We start from the raw sequence: 24,085 nt of genomic DNA on the forward strand, positions 1-24,085 counted from the left end.
ATCCTTCTTCCTCCAAACACGGCGAGTGGAGTTTAGACCAAAAAGATCTATTTTTGTCTCATCAGACCACATGACATTCTCCCATTCCTTCTCTGGATCATCCAGATGGTCATTGGCAAACTTCAGATGGGCCTGGACATGTGCTGGCTTGAGCAGGGGGACCTTGCGTGCGCTGCAGGATTTTAATCCATGACGGCGTAGTGTGTTACTAATGGTTTCCTTTGAGACTGTGGTCCCAGCTCTCTTCAGCTCATTGACCAGGTCCTGCCGTTTAGTTCTGGGCTGATCCCTCAGCTTTCCTCATGATCATTGATGCCCCACGAGTTGAGATTTTGCATGGAGCCCCATACCGAGGGAGATTGACCGTCATCTTAAACTTCTTCCACTTTCAAATAATCGCGCCAACAGTTGTTGCCTTCTCACCAAGCTGCTTGCCTATTGTCCTGTAGCCCATCCCAGCCTTGTGCAGGTCTACCATTTTATCCCTGATGTCCTTACACAGCTCTCTGGTCTTGGCCATTGTGGAGAGGTTGGAGTCTGCTTGATTGAGTGTGTGGACAGGTGTCTTTTATACAGGTGACGAGTTGAAACAGGTGCAGTTAATACAGGTAATGAGTGGAGAACAGGAGCGCTTCTTAAAGAAAAACTAACAGGTCTGTGAAAGACGGAATTCTTACTGGTTGGTAGGTGATCAAATACTTACAGTATGTCATGCAATAAAATACAAATAAATTATAAAAAAATCATACAATGTGATTTTTCTGGATCCTGTCTCTCACAGTTGAAGTGTACCTATGATAGAAATAACAGACCTCTACATGCTTTAGAGTGGCCTTTTATTGTGGCCAGCCTAAGGCACACCTGGGCAATAATCTTGCTATCTAATCAGCATCTTGATATGCCACACCTGTGAGGTGGATGGATCTCGGCAAAGGAGAAGTGCTCACTAACACAGATTTAGACAGATTTGTGAACAATATTTGAGAGAAATAGGCCTTTTCTGTACTTTGAGTTCAGCTCATGATAAATGGGGGCAAAAACACAAGTGTTGCGTTTATAATTTTGTTCAGTATATATTTCCCATAGTACACTGGTATTGGCCTGTTTCGGACAGTGTGGGAGGGAATGTGAAGGAGGGAAGGCCTGTGGGCATACAGACAGTATACTAGACTTTTCTAGTGCCTGTGAGCTGTTAAGGGCAGGTCTTAGGTCAGTGTTGTGATACAAACTTGTAAAGAAAAGAAGTGCATTGCAGTAATATTAATGCAAAAAACAACTGCATGGGTTATAGCAGAAAATAACATTGAAATAATGCACATTAATTAGATGAAATCACTATTCAAATCATAACAAACTATTTAGTCTTTTCTCCAATATCTCAACATTGAAAACGGTTCTCTCTACCTAGTAATTATTCAGTTAAAAACACTTAATGCATAAACATTAGTAATATTTCAAGACACATTTAGTCAGTTAATAAACAAATTGTGTTTTCTTTCTTTCTTTCTTTTTTTACACCAGAAGGTGATTTTCCATGTTATAATATAGATGTCAGGTTATATGCTTACCTTGTTATCGCCCCAGTGCTTTTTTAATCCAATGCCTAAAACTTGAGATAACTAAACATTTGGCCAACTAACGTTCTTCACTAAGGACTGCAAAACATACATATGTTGTTCGCTGGAAAAACAACGTTTCTCTAGATCTGCAGTACACATACTGTATTAAAAGAGATTAAATCTCAAAGGGGGAATGGAACATCATCTGTCTAGTTTGACATTTGCATACTGCATAAGTTTTGTAAATGATGTGGCCTTAATAGGAGCATTTCCGCCCAGCGTAATGTGCCTTGTGCATTGTGTAATGGTACAACGTCTAAAGATTTAGAAGCTTTCAATGCATCCTGCCTTTAATACCCTACAGTACTCATTTATGAAAGCTTAAAAAAAACAATATTTAAAGTGAGAAGCATGGATTGTTTTGAAGACAAAAATAAAGGATATTACCAAGAGTCACCGCAATTCTCTACTTCTATATTTACTACAGATACTACAAGTAGGTCTATTCTATGTCAAAACATGTAATTACATTTGCAGGGTCTTGCTTGTTACAGAATAATACAGGCTGTAGGTGTTTGTTAACTTAGGCTAACAGTAAATGTATATTGTTCTTTTTTCACTGTATGTGCAAAATACAAATCCTGACTTTGCAAGTGGAAATGGTGTATAAGACACCTTTAAAAGAAGTTAAAACATGCAAATTTAAAACAAAACCCAGATCTAAAGTGAGAAGATTGTTTTGGTGTCATCCTAAACATGAAACATCATTCACATGTTCAACACCACATGTGAATTGGGATTATTGGGGTATAACAGACTTTACTTTCTCCTGGCATTAACGTATAGTGGGTGTATATTTACATATGTAGGGCTGCGGTCATCATTTTTATGGCAAATAGATACACAAATCAACAGCTACACACTCAGTTGACAGAGGCAATGAACTGAGAAGTAACTGATAAAACAGGACCATGTTTGCAAACAGAAGTGGGGTGCTGGGCTCATATAGGTAATGTTTACAGAAATCAGTAATGTCTCAATTACATGTTGTGTTAGAAAAGTGCCTTAAGCAATCAAGCAATCATGATATTCTTGTAAATATACAAAATCAAAACTTGTTTTCATTTATTAATACAAAGCTTGCAAAGGAAGTGGAATGATGTCATACAGTGGGGAGAACAAGTATTCGATACACTGCCGATTTTGCAGGTTTTCCCACTTACAAAGCATGTAGAGGTCTGTAATTTTTTATCATAGGTACTCTTCAACTGTGAGAGACAGAATCTAAAACAAAAATCCAGAAAATCACATTGTAAGATTTTTTAATATTTAATTTGCATTTTATTGCATGACATAAGTACTTGATTATCTACCAACCATTAAGAATTCCGGCTCTAACAGACCTTTTAGGTTTTTTTTAAGAAGCCATCCTGTTCTCCACTCATTACCTGTATTAACTGCACCTGTTTGAACTCATTACCTGTATAAAAGACACCTGTCTACACACTCAATCAAACACACTCCACTCGCCGTGTTTGGAGGAAGAAGAAGGATGACAACGACCCAAAACACACAGCCAGGGCAACTAAGGAGTGGCTCTGTAAGAAGCATCTCAAGGTCCTGGTGTGACCTAGCCAGTCTCCAGACCTGAACGGTAATTGCAAACAAAGGTTTCTGTACCAAATAATAAGTTCTGCTTTTCTGATGTATCAAAAACGTATGTCATGCAATAAAATGCTAATTAATTACTTAAAAATCATACAATGTGATTTTCTGGATTTTTTTTTAAGATGCCATCACTCACAGTTGAAGAATACCTATGATAAAAATTACAGACTTCTACATGCTTTGTGAGTGGGAAAACCTGCAAAATTGGCAGTGTATCAAATACTTGTTCTCCCCACTGTATGTAGAATGGGAAGAATACTAAACCTTACACAGTAAATACTACATTTAACCTCCTCTAAGTGTCTGAATTACACTGTTCCGCTAGGTTGGAATCAAGCAATTACTGTCCGAAATAGAACATACCAATTTAGCTACTGTAGTAAGACAAAGCCGTGAGCTAGAAAACCTTGGAAGAGCATACACTAGGTGACCTGAAATTGTGGTGCTTGTGTCCATTTCCAGCTCCAGAATAATTCATACTTTTCAATACAGAAAAAAATCCTCTACCAGAGACACAGTCATGTGAAAAAGTGCACCCCCTGGAAAGCTTTTTTTTTTTATATATTCAGACACATAATGACATATACAGATCAACTAATTTCAGAAATAACACTGAAAGACATACTTTGCAATCATTCACTTATCAAAAATCTGCTGTTCTATCACACTACAGAAATGAAATTCATAGTGCAGAATAAATTAGCAGACAATTTCAGTAGCTGGTGTTGCTCTCTGAAATAGATAAATGTAGCTGTTTTCTTGTTTAGCAGTCTCTTACAATGACTGCAAGACATCTTTGCCCACTCTTCAAAACTAGAAGCAAACTCTTGCAGCATACACGGCATGGTTCAAGACCCCATATTTTGAAATAAGTCTTTCACTCAGTCATTCTATGTAACACTCCTTTTTTGTATTTTTGAGCCATTTTGTTGTAGCTTTGCTTGTGTGTTGAGGATTATAGTCCTGTTGCATGATATATGATCCATTCAGATTTAGCTTTTCGACAGATGGCCACACATTATCTTCAAGAATAATCTGGTACACATGGAATTCATGGTTGACTCAATGGTGGTATGTTGGCCAAACCCTGTGGTAGAAAAGTAGCCCCAAACCCTAATGCCACCGCCTCCATGCTTTAAGGTTGGTATGAGGTTCTTTGGTTCAAAGGCAGTGCTTTGTTTTGCCTAACATGGAGTCTGACATACCAAAACAACTACACCTTTAACAAATCTGTCCAGAGCTCATTGTTCAAGTAGTTTTGGATGTGTACATACTTTCCACATGACTGTAGAAAGAACAAAGTTCCAGTGAGTAAGGACCTTGGACAACTGGTGATTCCACAAGTAATTTGACGAGTTCCTGAGTTCTTGGTTACACAGTCACAGCTCTGCAGTCCCTCTACCCTCTGCCATGCTGGCTCCAACATGTCCCAGCTGCCACTAACGCAGTTCAATAACCCTGGGTACAAACCCCTTCTGTTCCTGTCCTATCTGCCCTGCCAGACACACTATTCTACACAGCGACTCACAGCCTTATCCAAACCAATATTCGACAAGAGCCATACTTTCTCCCGGCAGGGACAAGCAGTGTCTTTCTCAGTTTCTCCCCAAATTTGCAATCTGCTGCGTTGAAGGACAGTTCAGAGTCTTCACACAGGCAGTCTTAAGGCTATTTATAAGGAGCCTTCTGTTTGCCAGTAAGGACACGGGTGAACTTCTGTTGCTAATAAGGCGCCTCGTTCCTTGAAGTTAGGCACAGCTAGTGAAGTTTGACATTGTTCAGAGCACAGGAGGTGGGAAAGGCAGAATGGAAGTAAACCAGCTGCTACGGAGAGATTAACGCAGTCCCACATCGTGCTGACATCACTGTATAGACCAACTGTCCAGGTTAACGTGAGGATGCTGATATTTTGATAATTCGTTTTTAAATATTATACATGCCCTTTGTTAACAGTATGACACATTTGCACTAAGCACATAGTCATTGATTACTGCAGCCGACTTCAACTCACGCTCTCTGTAAAAGACTCCCTAAGATAGCTTGCAAAAAATGCCCCCACCACACCCACGGCATTTCGGAAATCCAGTCTGTCATTTCCCTGCTGTCTAGGGGACGCCTTCCGCTACACACCGATCCCGGCATGACAGACGTAATCTGGAATAGAATCGGAGCCAATAAAGAGGGACAGTTTCGATAACAAAGCAGACCGGGCAACCGGCAGAGCAGTGTGGGCTGCGGTGTGGGGGCGCGGCGTGCGCGAAAAGGCAGGGCGTTGGGTGAACCACATATCCAGCCGTGGTGATAGCAGCAGTGGTGCGTTGTCCTGAAGCTCAACCTGGCAGAGATGCTTAGTGTGGGTGGGTGGGATTTGCAAGATCTCTGAGTCAGGGGACGGCACTGTCACACGTGTACACAAACACACACACACACACACACACACAGACACTCCTTCACCCCCACCCCCGACACTTCACTCTCTATCAGGGATCAGATCAGGGGTGGGCCAGGGGCCTAGTGAGGTCAAAGCCTGAGTGTTTGGTCACAGGGCAGCACTGAAACCATTTCCATCTGAACTGGCAGTCACCTCAGGATCCAACATTCACAGGGCAATGCATTTCCCAGAGAAACACAAAGGGTTGCTCTCACTCTCCAATGATTGGATGTTATCTGTTTGGTGAGAAAATTGGTTTTTAGCTTCCATTCATGGCAAGGCAGTTTGAGGTTATTTGCTCTATCCGCGCCTCTGTGAGGGCATAAAAATGTCAGTCACTCAGCAAGATAGAGCCATTCAAATGTTTCACTCAAACTCCTCGGAGGGAATTTCACTTAGCATTCGACGCGATATCTCGACACTGACAAATACATTTTAAAATGCTCACATTTCTTGAGTAGTGATATGTTCTGTGCTTCAGTAATGCTGTATGTTGCAGTGGTATGTTTAGTTTGTGGTTCAAGCAAGGCCACACACACACACACAAACAAACACACACAATATGAGTAATGGAGATGGATGTAGACAGCCATATCTGGCCCTAGGGGTGAACTGGGGTCAGATCCAGGGTGACAGGTCAACACAGGACATGTAGTTTGTTAAAGATGGTCTAGACACTACTGCACGGTACATACTTCAGACTCGGCAAACGGCTTCCCTTCAGGCGACAATAAAGCCAGGGTTCACTCCTCTACCCTCCACCCCATCCACTAACCAGCAACATTCTAACACAGTCTGTCAGACCAGCCTCCCTGTGGAGTTTATTATACACCAATGAAATGGCCTAAAATACATTACCTTTGATTAATGCTTTGAGGTGCTCACTCTCAATGTTTAAAATAAAAATGTATGGTTGCAACATATGTCGTGGCCATGGCAGCTAAAAACTAAAATCAGACCAGTGGCTATGACTTAACCCCCAGGCACATACTGGCTAATGGATGCCATGAAAAACCCATACAGACCTAATGATGCCCTCAAACCATGGAGAGCATGTATTCTCTAATGTGTTAAAAATATTAGCCTAGACAATTAAAGGGGAAGTTCACTACTTCTTAAAAAATATATAATATATATATATATATATATATATATATATATATATGTATAGCATTTTGGTGACACCCCAAGCTGTTTTTGTGTGTTTGTTTTTTTGTTTTTGAAATTGGTTTATCAGATTAGCATGGCACCTGCAAAAAAAACACACAAAACCCAAGAAACTAACTCATATTAGATTAGAATCTTATTCTTGATAGTCTCTGCACTAAGTTATTTATTTTTCTACTGTGCCATAAATCCATTGTGATATGATGCAGTTTACCACCAGAACAAAAAGATGCAAACAGAGATTTGGGAGAGTAGAATTAAATGAAACTCAGTGCATATAGACAGTCCAGAATTAGATATATTTCTTTAAATATCAATGGTTTTGGAGCTTTTTATAACATATTTACACACATTTTCATCACCGCATAGTAGTGAATGGCATGTGCTGACTTCATGGAATCAAATACAAGCACAGAAAGAGTGAACATCAGGTCACAAAAAAAATCCCCTTTTAATGCAAACAGAAGGACATTGGAGATAAGTTACCATCCAACATACTGGCCATTCAAAGAGAATAAACAACTACCCCACAAGCAGGAGTAGGAAAATATCACTGTACGACGCAATGACCTAAACATGCATGATCATTGCAAAAATATGGACTAAATAGTTGATTAGATGCCTCAGAATAACAATAAGTAGTGGACAAAACAACTGAATGCAGTTTTACAATACTATTCTTCACAATTTGTCATGAGGCTCAGAGGATATTTAGTAATAATATTTTATTTAAACATACAATTCTATTTCGGATGTTCACCTAACAATTGTAAGTTGAACTATTATGATTTTATTTTTACAGGAAAGGACTAAAGAATATATTTTGTAGTCAATTTGTCATAAATCACCATATAGTGTAGCTAGTGACTTTCACGCTACTTAGCTTTGGATGGCTGGGAGATCATGTGACGATGATAACAGTATTTAATTATATTATAATTGTAGCATTTGTTGGTTGCCAAAGCCAATGCTGCTATTGATGATGATTACAATGAAAGTGTGTCAGTTGATTAACACCCAATTAAACAATACATCAAACTGAATGCTAATTTGACCCCGTAGATGACAATATGGGGAGAGCTCTTGTGAAGGAAGGGTGGGTTCCATACCCATGATGCCCTGCTACATACAGTCCAGTCACGACAGCTTTAAAATGAATTGCATCACAATTGTGAAGGCAGACAGTCCGATTTTGAGAGCTGTATACAGATTTGCACTGTTCTCAGTAGAGGCGAAAAACATTCCTTGACCGACAAGATACATTCACTGATACATCGCGGGTAAAATACATGACGGGCAAAACATTTTCACTGGAAGGCAACTAGTGATGGATATAATACATTGACTGATTTAAGTCTGTCCCTCCCCACAAATCTTTCTGTCTCATTAACATGTAGCTGTCTTCTCTCCAATCTGTCTGTCTTTTTAACATTTGTCTCCTCATTTCTCTAGCCCCCTCTCTATTTCCTTCTCTCTCTCGCTCCCCATCACTGACCACTCTCGGTCTCTGTTTATCTTTCTTTCTCATATCTTACTCTCCTCTCCCAGATCTCACAGCACCCCCCAACGCCTCCACCCCTCACTCCACTCCAGCTCCTTTCCTTTATTAGCAGTATTGAGCAGTATCCAGGGGGATAACAGTGGCACTTCAAAGACCTTGGTCAAATATTGACTATGGAAATTAAAATTATCAGATTTTCTTCAGAAGCAATTAGTCTCACAGTTCAAACACTAACGCTTTTTAGCTAGACGTCCTGCAATATTTCATAATGTCCATATAGATTTTTCTTGAGGTAGTCATCTCCATCCCCTTCAGTGTGACAATGGATATCTGAGAAAGTGCGTGGTCAACCTGTATCACGCTTTGCTTAAGGCATCAACTAGCATGCACCGCGGCAGGCACGCACGAAAAAGGCAGTCGCGCATGAGAAGGCAGTCACTGTGACAAACACTAATAGTAATGGCGTGTGTGTGTGTGTGTTGTGGGACACTGATAATTGGATCAGGGGAGTGGGTCTCCTGTACACACACACACACACACACAAACATACACAGAATGCCTGAGTAACACACAACCGGTTTTATTTGGAGGTGCATTCTGGGAGGGAACAACAGCAAAATAATCATGCAAGCCGTCATGACATGGACTGGCATTCAGACGAGGTTCGTATCATTTATCACTCTACTGAATATTTAATGTCCACGGCCATTATGGCGCTAATGTGCACTGGGCAGAAGTCATTTGATAGAAATGTTATGATATTCATCAAAGGCAACGGCCGAGGGCTTTTCAATCATTTGTTGCCTTGCATTGTGGGGTGGCTGTACAGTATCTGCCTCCGAATTGAATGACCCTGAAGGTGTTTTGACGCTGATAGAGATGGCACCACTCTAGAGAGTTGGCTTGCCAGCCTCTCGGTATATTAGTGTCATGGCATCTGTATTTGTGTGCACTTCAAGCTTTTATTCAAGAGAGCTGCAATTTCACCGCACGCAATAAGAGGTTTTGCATGGCTACTGTGTAGAGAACTGTTGATAGAGTTGCAGCACTGTTTCTGAACATTGACTGATGGATCGGCAGGCAACGCAACACAAACGGCCATTCACACACACGCGCGCACAGACACAGAAACATGCGCGTGCACATACACACAAACACACACACGCACAACAAAACACGTACACATCAATTCATCACGCCTCCTAATAGCATCCCCCTCCATGGTCCAATAATGTGACTTATTAGCCATAATTAACACTAATGATTTAATTACGGAAAAATGCCACAAAGTCTCTCCATTATTCATAGAAGGTGGAATAGGCTACCGGCATGTGCCACATTTCTGCCACAAAATGCACACACACACACACAAGTCACCCTACTCTTTTCTCTGTTAGCTTTGTATCTGTGTGTGGGACCACACTGGTCGGGACTATAAACTAAACCAGACTAATTAATCAGAGTAATCGTCACTGTTTACCTTTGCTGCAATCCCATGCAGCCGTTCCCACAGCCCGGGGTCCCAGCCAAGCCCAGATGCTCACAGAACAGTTCCTGATGGGGAATGCTATCAGTGTGACACAGAGTTCCTGATGGGGAATGCTATCAGTGTGACACAGAGTTCCTGATGGGGAATGCTATCAGTGTGACACAGAGTTCCTGATGGGGAATGCTATCAGTGTGACGGAGAGTTCCTGTTTTGGAGGAATGCTATTAGTGTAACCCAACAGTACGGCACTACGTAGAGGCACAGTAATTAGCAGAGTGGAATTTAGTCTTTAGATACATGTTAAAGAGCTTCCCGGGTATCACAAATGACTCATGAATATTGAAGAAAGGTGCAGGGAGGCCTGTTCCCTGGAGAACTGACATGCAACCTCACATGAGTCTTCAGCATCATTACTGGCACAGCTTTCAAAACAGGAAAAGAAACTAAACAAACCAGGAAACCTTCTACATCTGAGGTGCTGCTGTCTTGAAGGATCCATTGATTGAGAACTGGGAAGGAGACTCTGCCAGCCAAAGCCCTTTTGGCTTCCCGCTTGGTCAGATCTGTGATCAGCAATCACAAAGAAAGCTTTCTTCTCTCTCCCGGTGGCCTTTACTGCCCCGATACACAATCCCTCCATGGCACCAGAGGACAAACGGTTGAGCCACTGAATAAATAATAGCAAGAAAATAGTTGCTGGTGGAAAAATAAGAAGCTGGCACTAGCTCAGCAGGGTGAGGAGAGAAAGATAAGAGAGGGCTGAGAAACGCAAGGGCCCTGTAAGAGGGAGGACAGGAGGAAAGCCTTCTCTTTGTACGAGTCCCCACCAAGAACCCAAACTGCGAGGTGGCTTTAGTTATGGAAATGAAGACACAGTCGAATGGTGTCCCAGCCAGTAGCACACCACACAAACATAAACGGTTAAAGAGAAAGTGTGACCGAAATTCCCCCAAACTGCTGGCGGATCTGTAGCGAAAGTGTACAAAGGTCCGGGGAAACATCACACAACTCTCCCCTTGCTTGTTACCTTCAAACACCTGCCGGTGGAACAAAGCGCCATCATCTAAGCTGCCAACGAGAGTTCAGCACATGGAAACATAACATCTCGAACAGTTCCCCGTGAAAATAGCCACAAGTCATGTCTTCTAATCCCCTTATTTGCCTAAAATGAATTAACGCATAGCAGACGGACAAAGCGACGTCACAAGAGCAGGATAGCACAGGTGAAAGAGTCATATGAGACTCAGTCCCAAATCCAGCTGCTTCAGAGACCCTGGAGTGGCCCCTTCGAATTGACTGGGACCCATTTCAGTCCATCCACATACAATGCTACTCCTGTGGATTGGGCTACATTTCACTCACTCACTATAACAATATGCCCTGGGGCCCAGATGAACCAGACAGATGCTCACTAAACCCGTTCCCCTTGGGTCCAGCCAGACCAGGGGGATGTTACTGTGACTAAGGATCATGCTCCCGTCAATCCCCAGATGGAGATATTTTGGAGAGGGACTAGATTATGCAGTAATGTGAGAGCTCCATTCTGTCCCGGTCCCCTGTAGCTCAGCCGGTAAGGCACCAGCAACTCCAGGGTTGTGGGTTCAGTTCCTACTGGGGGCCAGAATGAAACTTTACACAATCACTACTCCAAGTTGCTCTGGATTAGAGCGTCTTGATAGTACACTTCAACGTAAATGCAGTCTCCTTGGGCGCAGTGCTGGCGTGGTGACACTTAAAAGGATGGAGAATATGCAGATTAATTTAATGCCACTGGTTTGATTCTAACTCGGGGGGCCTTTCGGACCACTTGTGGACGGCATTATATACCACTCAGCATAATTGTTATAACAACCACTTTTGATAGGGAAAAAGTCTGGCGGAGGCCAAACAGCGATTAATGCAGCACGGTTATCATACTGTATGTTCACCCTCAAGAAACCAGCAACTCCCCTCTCAGTGCCGATGGCGATGTAGCCTATTAAACAGGTTTCAGAAACGTTTATAAATGGAAAGGGAAACATGATAGAGCCACTCTTAAAGCACAACCATTTGCAGTCCAAAATATACATTTGTTTATGCTTTTAATAGGCTTCAAGTCAGCCTAAATGTCAGAATTGCTATCCATAAAGAGATTTATTCCAAAATGCTGCTCATATAAAAATTTTCTGCTTTTACATAAAATAATGACTGCATATTTTATAAAGAACTCTACAAATGATACATTTGACATCATTAAAACATTTTTTTGAAATAGTTCTGAATGTTAAATATATGAAATTGCCATTTAGCAGCCTCCGATATGGTGCATTCATCTTCGCATAGCCACACATCAACGTGCCCCAGTCTAATATACAAAATATTAACACTACATTCCTGCTAAACAATAGTGATTTACCACAAAACATCAAATTCATATTTAAAAAATATGAATACAACTAATCTGAGCACAGTCATACACTGCTCTTTATACACACATACACTAGAATCAAATGTAGGTCAGAGAAGGAAGCCTTGGCTTTAACTGACCAAACCCAAGCCCTGTGGGACATTAAGAATAAGTAATGTACAAATCCAAGATGTCAAATGAAACTGCTATGATTAATTGATATGTCTTTACCAGCGCGATGATCCACCACCCCTGTCAGGCTGGTTGACAACACACGTTCCCCTTCCTTTTCTGCCTTTTGCTCAAAGGAACCACTACAGGTCAAATAACAGCCATACATAATTGAATCCTTGTATTTCTGTCTGCTAAGGTAATGAATTGGGCGGCAGACCATGGCACAAACCTGTGTTCCCGTGGGGAAAACGTATAGTTTGGTGACAGGGGCCTGATGTGGGGTTCTACCCCAGAGATCTAGCAGATGAGGTGGGGAGAGCTGACAGACTCTGTCGCTGCTTGTCGGGGCCTGACCACAGGCTCCATGAACCGCCTGATTCCGGGCCTCTATCCATAAAAGGCCTTGGAGTGGCAGTGCTGATCAAGGACCCATCCTTGTCTATCTGAACATGAATTATATCTACGGTAGAAGTTAAAACCGATCGTAGATCATTCTACTACAGTATGACTGGCTGTTCAATGACAGGCTGGACTGGTTCTAGCTAAAGGGACAATCATTTCCGTGGATCTGTTAAGGCAGGTTGGCTGAAATGCACTGGGTGAAAGGAAGTGTTGTTACAGGTGTAGCTGCCCCAGTTAGAGGAACAAAAACGCAGCGCCTCAGAGGTGCGTTTAAAGAGGTCAGACTCCTTAAACGCATATACAGCATTTATACCATATATGCGTTTATTGCATATATATTATTTAACGCATAGAAAGCATTTAAACATTTCCATTTGCATCAGTAGTGCATGATAGCAAAACAAAAGACAGAAAACAAACATGAGCAAGTGATTAACAGGCCTCTGTTTATACAACTAGGTCAACAGGTGTCTGTGGAATCAGTCAGATAGATCTCGGTTTGACCTGGGTTTAGGGGCTTTCTCTGTTCAGTGAAGATGGAGATTCGTTTGTTTGTAGCCTTTCTGTTCTTTGAAGATGCAATTATGTAGCCCATCTGTCTTGATAAAATTCAGCACGCTGGGAAGCGGGATGGCTCGGTTCAGAAGGGGGGCGTACCAATTCCCAGGATCCTTTTTAACCAAGGGTGGGATTTCTAGAGTGCCGATAACCAATAGTATTCATGACGGTTGCTTCCTGTATATACACTGAATTAATAAAAGTTCCATTTTAGTATGTTACATCTCTGCATTTTTGGTAATATCCACGACACAACCAGTGATCAACCATCAACTTTAAAACAAACAATATAAAGGTTACTCACGCGTGCAAGAATGAAAACGAAAAATTTATACATGCTAGAGAGCTCTTGAGAAGTGGAGCGTTTGGCACTAAAGACAACGGAACACAGGTATTTAATCGACTGCAGGTGTGCTCGCGACATAGAGATGCACAGAGACCTCTGATTACCACGGCTGTAATTGCACGGGGCAGAACCATAGAGCACTGACCTCCATTCATATCTATGGCTCTGAGGCATCCGTAATGGAAAGGACAGCTAACAAAAAGAACGTAGCTAAAATGTCCAGGACCACGAGAGCCTTTGCAACAGGGCGCCAGGCTGAAGAGAACGTGCAATGGAGTCGGCTCCTGCACATATACGCAGGCGATTGCGACTACTTTTAAATAGGCTAGTGAACTCAAGAGTGTTTTCAACCAAGCGTAGATCTTGGTCTTGGTTAGAAGCGGTGTGTGTACCAGCAGTCTGAGGCGGCTTGATTTGAATGGTGGCAGTGTACCATCATCATTACAAGCAATCGGCTTTGCAGGCTAATCAAAGCCGGGACAGCTTGTGGTGCCCCCCCCCCCCACACACCTCCCGAGACAGAACCAGAATCCCCTTTATTGAGACTGAGTGAGACAGAAGCATGTGGGGAGTCCGGGAGGAAGAATTAGTTCTGAAGGTCACTGTTTTTTTTCTTTCGCTGAAATCTCAGTGTGGTCTGTCTGTGCTTTAAGGACATTCCCGGGGGAACGTTAACAGAGACCCACTCGAGGACAGGCTCTCGACAACATGAGCAGGACCGAGGGTGTACGAGGCCCTCCTCACGTGGCTCGTGTTAAAGATGGCCGGGCACCAGTCACCACACGTCTTCACGCGGAAGTTTCCGGATGCAGAGGAGCGACTCTTCCTGCCCGGTTATTACATTGGTATAACCAAGTACCCCGGAGGAACCATAGTCGAAGTGATTAAGAGAGCTTTAATGGTTTTGCGCATTAGAGGGGGAACAGTAAATGTCTCTAGACAAGCACAATGTGCCCGATTACTGGTCCGTGTAAATAATAGGTCCCCTGTGTCCTCACTTGGATGCAGGATATACCTTACTGTGGGTCTGAGCTCGCGAGCGTGTTCTCAACACAATGGCCACACAGAGGAATGAGGAAGGTTTGTCGTGAAACATCCATGTAGCCCTGCTCATTATTTTTGTCCTAATACGATTCTTCTCCATTGATCTTTGTGCATATCCCTGAACTGAGAGCCCGAGACATAATTCGAAATGGAAAAGCAAAACGTTTTGATCTTCACCCATTACATTGCTCGCCTGTTCTTAAGCGACGCCCGTTAGAGGAAAAAGGCCATGTCTCTAAATGGCATCTTGGAGAAGGAGCCATCACTCTTTGTTGCTACAGTAACTGGAGGATATACTGACTACGGATTAAAGGAAATTGGGGGAAATGGTTGTATTTTTTGTTGTTTAAGTTCTCAGAGAAGCTGTGTCTGTAGAAGCAACATGGGGACACACTGACAGGTAGATTGTGACATAGCTATTAGCAGTAATAGCTCATATGCTGGTTTTTGTTTTTCTTTTCCTTCTGTGATATTCTGGGAGTCAGATCAGTGTGTTTTCACAAGAAAGAGAACCAATAGTGCCTTAGTATATATCGGACAATATTTTTAAAGGTGATACCTTGATGTGGCGTCTGTATTGAGAAAGGGGGCTGCTGAGAGTGTGTCATTGCTCGAGATGTCACACACACACACACAAAGACACACACACACACACACATACATACAGCTCCGGAAATAATTAAGAGACCACTGCAACATTATCTTTCCTTTCCAAAGAAGTCGAAAAGGTAGGTTTTGAGTGAGGAACAGAAGGGTTAATATTAAGAGACCACTGCAAATTGAACGCTTCTGTTCCTCACTCAAAACTTTCCTTTTAAACTTTTTTGGAAAGTAAAGGAAAAGGTGCCTTGGTCTCTTATTTTATTCGGAGCTGTTTGTATGCAGGTAGTCTGGCACTGAGACGCATCACATGACTATCATTTCATTTCAGATGAGTCTCTGTTGGTGACAGTATTTGACAAAAGGGCAACACACACTGATATTCAAATGATTATTTTACTTCAGATTGGGTTTAAATTAGGTAAAGGGTAGAGACGATTGGGAGGGACGTTTCTCGTGTCAGAAAAGATTGTATGGTCCTTCCCAGTCGTTGATCTGGTTACTGCTATGAAAGCCCACTGGGAGAGTTTTTTTTACCCTTCTATTTGGTTTGGATTCAGAGTGTAACATTTCTTTACCTAAGAATTGTAAAAAGGTCAAACAAATGGCGATCATGTATCATTAGTTCATGGCCCCATGAGTGATTGTAATATCTATTTGACCTTTGTAAATTAATCATTTTGAATGTAAAGATGGTGAAGGTGTTGCATGTACTACTGGTAGGAAAATAAATCCTTTCACAGCAACCAAATGTAAATACAGTACGTATGTAGTATGATGAAACAACCACTGTATTTTTCATTGTACTCCCATAGTATTTTTTATACATTGTACTTCATGTACTATGTCATATATTTTTGTCATATGGGGAAAATAAATCTGGATGTTAGTTATGTTTGTTATATTGCCACTGACAAAAGCCAGAATCGCTGAATCTTTTTAAATAGCTGCTCCAAAAGGACTGGCTGTCCGTTCTATTAAATGTGGTTCATAAGCAGGCTAGCTAACATTGTCATTTTCTAGCTAGCCAACATTGACTAATTAATGTCAAACAAGCAACTGGCATGACACTGATTGGCTGCATTTATTGTTGTTTCATCTTTTCTATTGGCATTTACTTGGACATATCTATGTAGTTGCCCAAAATAACGCTGACTGATGTTGGCTGGCTCAGAAAAGCTATCACTTCAGGACACTGAGCCTGGTTCACTTATGGTTGCTTACAACCAGGGACGTTTGCATATTGAAGGTTAAAATAATCTTCGGAGTTCAGACAGGCATGTACACATAAATGAACCCCTGCAGTACCAAAGTAATTGTTAGGCTAAAAACAATGGGAAATAATGAGCAGTTAAATAAAATAAGACCTAAACTTGAACATACGTTTACTTGTGTTCATCCCCCATCACACTGTATTTTGTCTTCCAAAAATTTAACAAATCAAAATGTTAGATAGTAGTAGCTGTTTCAATGGCAACCCCATCACACAGACTAGAATTTCAAGATAATTCGATTTAAACTTATCATTTCCATATGACGGGTCATTCTTTTCATAGCTGTTAATTTGACAGATATAAAATTAAATTTTCACATCTGACAACAACGTTTCTTTCCATAACAGGCCTTGCTAAATCCTTGTCTGCAGCTTGCACTGCTTTCAGTAAGACATTGTTGTTTCACCTTTTAACCTGGCAGTATTCTCACAGGGCCATTATCCAGATCCCATTTCCCACAATCACAATCCTCCTCCTAATTCAGCCCAAACTATAACACTTTCTCAATTTGGAAATGTAATTAAATCTGAGCTTTGTCGGAGCTGATCAGACTGGTCAAAGTAACAGTTTGTTAGAAAGGTACAGATTTGTGCTGCACGTTTTGACGTTGCCCCAGTGAAGTCTAAAACTAGACTGGAGTTAGCCATATCCAAACTTAACCCAGGCCGCCCGCCTCTGAAGACTAGAACAGCTTCAGTAAATCTGTACGATCATTTGCATTCAGTGTCTGTGGACACTTCCTCATGTCTACAAGCTACTCTCTAATCTCACGGGATTTCTGAAGGGTAGCAAAATGGACGTCCCGTAATGATCATTCGTTAAAAAAAGTTAATCAAACATGTACAGTGGGTTTGTAGCCCCCGAGCTTGTAGTCTAATTACGCATCCAGGAGCTCTGCAGCTCAGCGCTGATCCGCCTCGCAGACACTACAAACAGTCCCGGTGTCACACGGAGGTAAAAGGTGAGAGCCCTGGTAGTCCCTTCGCATGAATATTTCATTAAGACGAAAACAAAAGATTTAATTCGAGGTGTGCTTTTGCATAATGCAGCAACCTCTCTGAAAGCCTGTTGATGGGAGATGGCATGCTTCTGGATCGGATGAGCTAACTCGAAGGGGGACAACTGGTTTTAGCACGCCAGGGAGATGACATTCTGCCAAAACAAAAGCTTTTAAGAGGAGGTAGAAATGGGACACTGCGCCACCGCCAGGGTGGGTCCAGCTAGCCTCGTGTAACGATAGAGCAATTTAAACAAATGCATTTTTAAAATGCACTTTGTTCTTTGACAGAACACAACTGGGGAATAGTCAGAAATAAATTAAAGCCATGTATGAAGGCACAAAAAATGCCCCTGTGCGGTTATGTCTGTACAGTCGTTGCGGTAAGCCCCCATGTGTGCAATATAAAGGGTTGGAATGTATGAATTATTGGATAGCTCAGTCCCATTCTGCACTCTTTGGTTTGTTCATTAACACCATGACAGCACAGCATTAACATAACAGTTGGGGCTTGTTGAGTAATGTCACTGGGGAGAGCAAAACCTGGGACCACTCGGTAGGTTGCTGACACTGTGGTTTTAAGTATGCGGCAGCCTGGTCCCTGAAGTGAGATTACATGTGGCGCAGGTTTCGGCATTGTTTCAATCAAACTAACAATACGTAATGTATGGGGAGATGCGAGGACGGCATAACGTCCCACAAGACCAAACTCCTCTTAGTGCACTCCCTGATGAACGGCTGCAAAAGGCTTGGTTGTAACTGGAACATTTTCATACCGAGGAGCATCCATCTGAATTCCTCGGGCTCATATGCAGGCAATATTGTGTGACAGACATTCCTTATTCTTCAGCCCGCATTATGTTCTTCATGACGTCAAAGCCACTGTGGCCATTCAACAGATCCAAATGGCTCGACTGAATCATCACAGAAACGGTTACAACCTTTATCAGCTGGACGAGACTCTCGAGGGCCATGAACAGAATGGGAGAACATGGCGGCTTGGTGAGTGTCACTTCCAGTGACGTTCTCACATACCTCTCTGTATAAACTTGAACCCGACCGCATGTACAACACAGAGGCCACACGTTCACACGGACGCTCAAGGAGTGCCGGGGAACACATTGCCTCAACACCTCCCTTGGGGGGGGGGAGTAAATCCCCAGCCCAGGCCCCTGGGGATAAGAGGTTACTTTGTTGAAATAGCCAGGCAGGTGTTATGGGTCACCTCCAGAGACAGACGGAGGGTACTGCCACTAGAGCAGGTCCTCCCGATACGCTGTGGGTTGCCCAACTGCACCCAGGACGGGATGGCACACTGTTCCAGGATCATCCCTGGGATTTACACGGGCGCGAGGCCGTATCATCACTGGCCGCGGTGGAACAGATAGGACTGGGCTGAATAAACAGGACCACGGTGTCACCTGGAGGATCACTCCCGACGGCATTATTCCAGGATCATTACCGGGAATTCCAAACCCCACCAGGGGAACAGCGGGAGGAACGTTTGGCACCCAGCGGACCCTTCAAATGGTAGCCGTCTCTGTAAACGCCTGCTTAGAATATTTGAATCTTACAATGATGACACCCGTGGGTAAACATTTCCACTTCACACGCTATCATTCTATATTCCATGTTCTACTCTCCCTGGCAGTGAGCAAAGCTGTTACCAAAGAGAACCGGCGGTTGAAGTAGTAGTTTTTGCCCCTGTCGGTGTCGAGGGCGGGCTTCAAAGGCCCTGACCCAGTAATGATGAGTCATTAATCTGAGCTCCACAGGTGGTAAACCTTCAAGACCTCACCGAGCGCCTGCAGGGAGATGAGCTTAAGACGAGTGTATTACTCCCACTGAAAATGTCTTAAGGTTTTCTTAATTCCGGAGCAGATAGATGTTATCGCGGTGACATAGGGAAACCGCCGCGAGGTCACTAAGCCCGGCCCAGACACCGGGGATATTAAACGTAATAAAAATGGGAAATTCCTGTTATCCCGGGTAAGTGAATTAATGTTGATTTTGCGAAAAAGGAAATAACCCCCTTTCCGCTGCGGCTTTGTTTTCACCAGCCAGGAAAAGACGCGGTGACGTGCCCACGGTTACAGCCTTGGCAGCCGGCGTACGGCACGTCACCGGCGAAGCGCCGGCCTCCTCTCATCAGGACCGTCATCAGACAAGCCCCGGATGAGACGCCGGCTCCTCGGGGGTAAACATCGGGCCCCGTCTCAGCGCCGTGTCGGTTTACCACTCAGCATCAAAGGCTTTCCGTGAAGGATTTTACACCTGTTATGGAGAGGGGGAGAATTAAATAAAACATACACCCGGTAGGACTGAGCAGACACCACTGAGATGGGGGATAAGTGGATTACAACACAGGTGTAGAAATAATTATCTTTAAGAGATGAATCTCGGTCATCAGACATAGGGGGGCTGTAAACCCCTTCTCCCCAACAGCAGCAGACACGTTCATTATAGATTGGCCAGACGCGACTGATATAAAGACCTGATTAATCAGAGGCCGCGTCACAGCAAGAGACAATTGTCACATGGATGAATCTTATCATTTGTCAAACGTGCCGGTCTCCCCGTAACACGCAGGCAATCGCAGATTTGGCAGAGGAAAATGTGCGACCGCAACAATCGCAGGAATCCTGGAGGGACTGACATCTTATAGCGGCTCGCCTGGCACCACCAAAGCCCCTCTCTCCGTAATCAGCAGAGGCAGCGTACGGGAAGGGCACAGGGACAAGTGCTACAATGGTGAATGATCACAGTCGCACAATGCCTCAAGTTCCAGCTCCAGCCGCTGACCGGGAGCCAAACGCCTCTGTCTTGATTTACACCAGTTTGCTGCATGTCAGCCCTGCTGCTAGACTGTGGCTGTTTCAGAGCCAACTCCCTCCCTCCCCCCACTCCCTATCCCCTTCATCTCAACCTCCCGCATCCCTCCCTCCTGGTCTCCTTCCCTACTCCCTCTCTCCCAGCATTGCTCAAACACGCGCCGCTTGTTCTTGTGTACGCACAAGCGGCAAAACGCCCCCACCCTGCCCTGGCACCGCCGAAAAACAAAGTCCAGCCTTTTACAAAGTTGCTTAAATAGGCATTTCCTACACAAACGGCGGTAATTGCTTCATGTTTAAAGGTCCGCTGTCAGAGGGCAAACTGGCATGGCTACAAACAGCTGAGGAAAAGCCATCAAGTGACTAAATCTCCGAACAAAGGGTTTCTAATAGCCCAGTGACATTGTTATTATTTAAAGGCTTGGTAGTAAAATGGAGACACAAACCATGGTGGCTGTTTGGGGGTGTGTGTCTGGTGGGGATGATACATGAACACAGAGACAATAACAGCTAGTCGAGGAACTTCGTCCCTTTTATCCTAATGGAATTCGATATCCCCCCTATGCAACACGATACAGATACAGTACAGAAGATCAATGGCCAGTTCAATCACAGGGAGAACATTTACCTCTTACTCTGAAGACTCTGAGTCAACCCGTCCAGAGAGACAAGTTGGTAATGACTAGAAACAGACAGTCCACATGCTGCGAGCTGCTGCCCTGCCACAATTGGGTGTGCTCTGCTATACTGTCTAATGTTCTCTGTTAATCTAGAGCACTACACACACTCACCACAGGATGTCAGTAGCAGAAGCCAGTGAGAGAGAGAGAGAGAGAGAGAGAGGGGGAGGGAGAGGGAGACAGAGAAAGACAGAGATGAAATGGGATGGAAAGATAGAGAGATGGATGGAGGCTGCGATAGGAAAAGAGATAAATAAAAAAGGTTTTCTTCCTTATTTCACTGAACAGTCAGTACACATTGTACCTGGTGCATAACAGTATGCCGTCACGGCGTATATAAGTGTTTAGCACTGTGTCAAATCACTGTGTCAACGCATTCATTTCCGTATGAAACCACTGTCCAAATGAATTCCACCGCCGCCTGAAATCCCCATCGGAATGTACCTCCACCAACACCGCCCCCACCGCCAGAAACCCCAATCTAAATGTACCCCTCCCCGTAGGAAATCCGCCTAAACGTCTTCTAACATGTCATCTTCACGTGTAGCTAATGCCGACTCACGTTAAAAAGGGGAAGACAAGTGTGTCACACACAGGCTTTACGAGGTCTGCGGGAAGAAGGATGAGGAGGCACGGTCCCGTGTCATCTGGTGGCTGCAGCTGTAGTTATCATGGAGACCTGGGTGTCAGGCAGTATGGGGAGGGTTCTGCTGGAGATAAACTGCCATCTGTCTATTGCGCTCTCCTCTCTCTCTCTCTCTCTCTCTCTCTCTCTCTCTCTCTCTCACTCTTTCATTCTCTTTCTGTCTCTCCTCTTCTCTCTGTCCTTCCCTACCTCTCGCACCCTTTTTCAATCCCTCTTTCTCTGCTGTGATCGTGCCTGAGAACAGAAGTCACCCCTCGTTACACATGCAAACCCAGCGATCTGTCGCTAGAAGACTTCTCAGTCCGCAGAGGCAGAAATAGACCTTGCATTCTGGGTATATGGACGGATATAATATATGCAGGCCATCTGGATAGATGAGGTGTCCGAATGCTTCGTTCAAACACAGAAATACAAAGAATAGGTACTTTCTTTAAAATCCTGTCTACTTCAAGTTCTTTTTTGAAAGGGAATGGTCAAACAACACCGTTTCAGTCTCTTCAACTTAATGTTTGCGTGCATAAAATCGGTAACAGAAATCTTGCTAATTGTAAACAGAAACCTGCAAAATAAAATGCCAGTCAAATAACAAACACTCATTTAAATTATACCAACAGCTCCTTAAAAAGTTTATGTTAATTACTGTGTATCACTGGTGTCTCTAATTACTTCCGGCATTCCACTGGGACCACTGCAAGACTGACTGACGTCTGGTTCCATGGAAACACAATCAGAGTGAAATGACTGGAGGACGTGTGTGTGTGTGTGTGTGTGTGTGTGCTCTAGAAATCAGGAAACCTCAGTACAACATTTAAAATAGACAAGGGGTGCTACGGGTTTTCTAGCTACTCGTGACCACATTTTGGGGCTGGTTTCCGGTTATCCTATATCAACACTGACTCACATGCATGAAGCATTTACTGTAAATATAATAAAGTAGTTAGATAGGTAGAGATATAGATAGACAGACAGACAGATAGATAGATAGATAGGTGAGTAGAGGGAGAGAAAGAGAGAAGGAGAGATCAATAAACTGTGGAGAGATGGAGAGAGGAGCATAACACGGCAAAGGTGCATGTACTTCATCTCATAAGTGTGTATGTCGGTGGAGGACGTGATCAGCAACCGCTGTTGTTTGCTGCAGGGCCTTTATTAGAGTCTATGTGACTTGATTTATTATGCAGCATTCATTACAAAGCTTATGCCAGACCTCATAAATAATCCACATTTGAGGTCACACAGCATCGATCATCTGCCCTGATCTGGAGCCTACTGTGTGTGTGTGTGTGTGTGGGGGGGGGGGGGGGGGGGGGGGGGGGTCCTTGGGATGCCACCTAGATGCCAGCGGTTGTCAGATATCTGGAAGTAAACAGTAGTGGCACGTAGCTCTTAGTGGCTGCATCTGTGTCGTTTCACTGAGTCCACCTTTAAAGGACACGAAGCTACAGCAATGGTGTATAACAGGTATAATTCACACAGCGTCTTGAAGATACCAGGGCCCCTTTGCCCATTGCAACAGTTCCCCTAATGAACTAAAATAATGTTCAGAGCTAATGAGGATTCTGAATGTACAGACAACATTCCAATCAAACTGCAAGGTTTTGAAAGGGAAAGTATCTGCTGGGTATTAGACCATGCTAATGGAACCCGGAGTAATTACAATAACAAGATAATTGGACAGAGCTGTTCCATTTTCTCTGCCTTATCACCTGGTGTGATTTCTCAGTGGCAGCCTTCATTTGGTCAGACTGCCGGAACTATCCTTTATCCATGTAGGCCACAAATTACAATGGACTGATTGCGATCTCTTTTCCAGTGATCAAACGTGTTTGGAAATGAGTAAGAGTTCTGCCTCATTCCATTTTAGATTAGAATGGTTTCATCAGGATATCCATATCACTCTTAAACTCTGCTCTGACGAAAGTCTTGTGTGAAATGAACGCTATGTACCACTATGTACCAATCTTCTCTCTGTTAAAATGTCGACGCTAAAGCCAAAAATCCAATATTCAAGAAAGAAAAAGGAAAAGCCCAAAGAAAAGAAGAAAAACTGTTTAATAAGAAATGGCACCCACCTCGTCCTGAAGTTGGCCGGGTGGGGATGTCCGTCATAAAGAGATAAAAAGTCGTATTCCTCCTCCACAGCGAAAGACTGAAAGACTATTTGAATTCGGTTCCCTTCCTCTGCTACAATAACCCAGGTACAGTTGGCCCCATTCGGGTATCCATATGGAAAACCAGGGCTTTCAATGGTGCCGTTCCGCCCTTTCAATGTTCCACCGCATGTATAAATGAAACCTGGAGAAGAGAAAAGAGAAATGAAAATTTAGCTTTT

General features: G+C 43.3%; 1 protein-coding gene across 5 annotated transcripts in view; it reads right to left on the bottom strand.

Annotated features, from left to right (window-relative positions):
* Nucleotides 1-24,085, bottom strand: part of csmd3b (CUB and Sushi multiple domains 3b) — a 418,091-nt gene that overhangs the window by 337,977 nt on the left and 56,029 nt on the right. For all 5 annotated transcript variants that reach the window (XM_034294760.1, XM_034294758.1, XM_034294759.1 and 2 more), the window contains one exon: nucleotides 23,826-24,048. In XM_034294760.1, the coding sequence (XP_034150651.1) occupies nucleotides 23,826-24,048 (223 nt within the window). The remainder of the gene's footprint in view (nucleotides 1-23,825; nucleotides 24,049-24,085) is intronic.

Source organism: Esox lucius, chromosome 10 (assembly GCF_011004845.1).
Source record: "Esox lucius isolate fEsoLuc1 chromosome 10, fEsoLuc1.pri, whole genome shotgun sequence".
Lineage (NCBI taxonomy): Eukaryota > Metazoa > Chordata > Actinopteri > Esociformes > Esocidae > Esox > Esox lucius.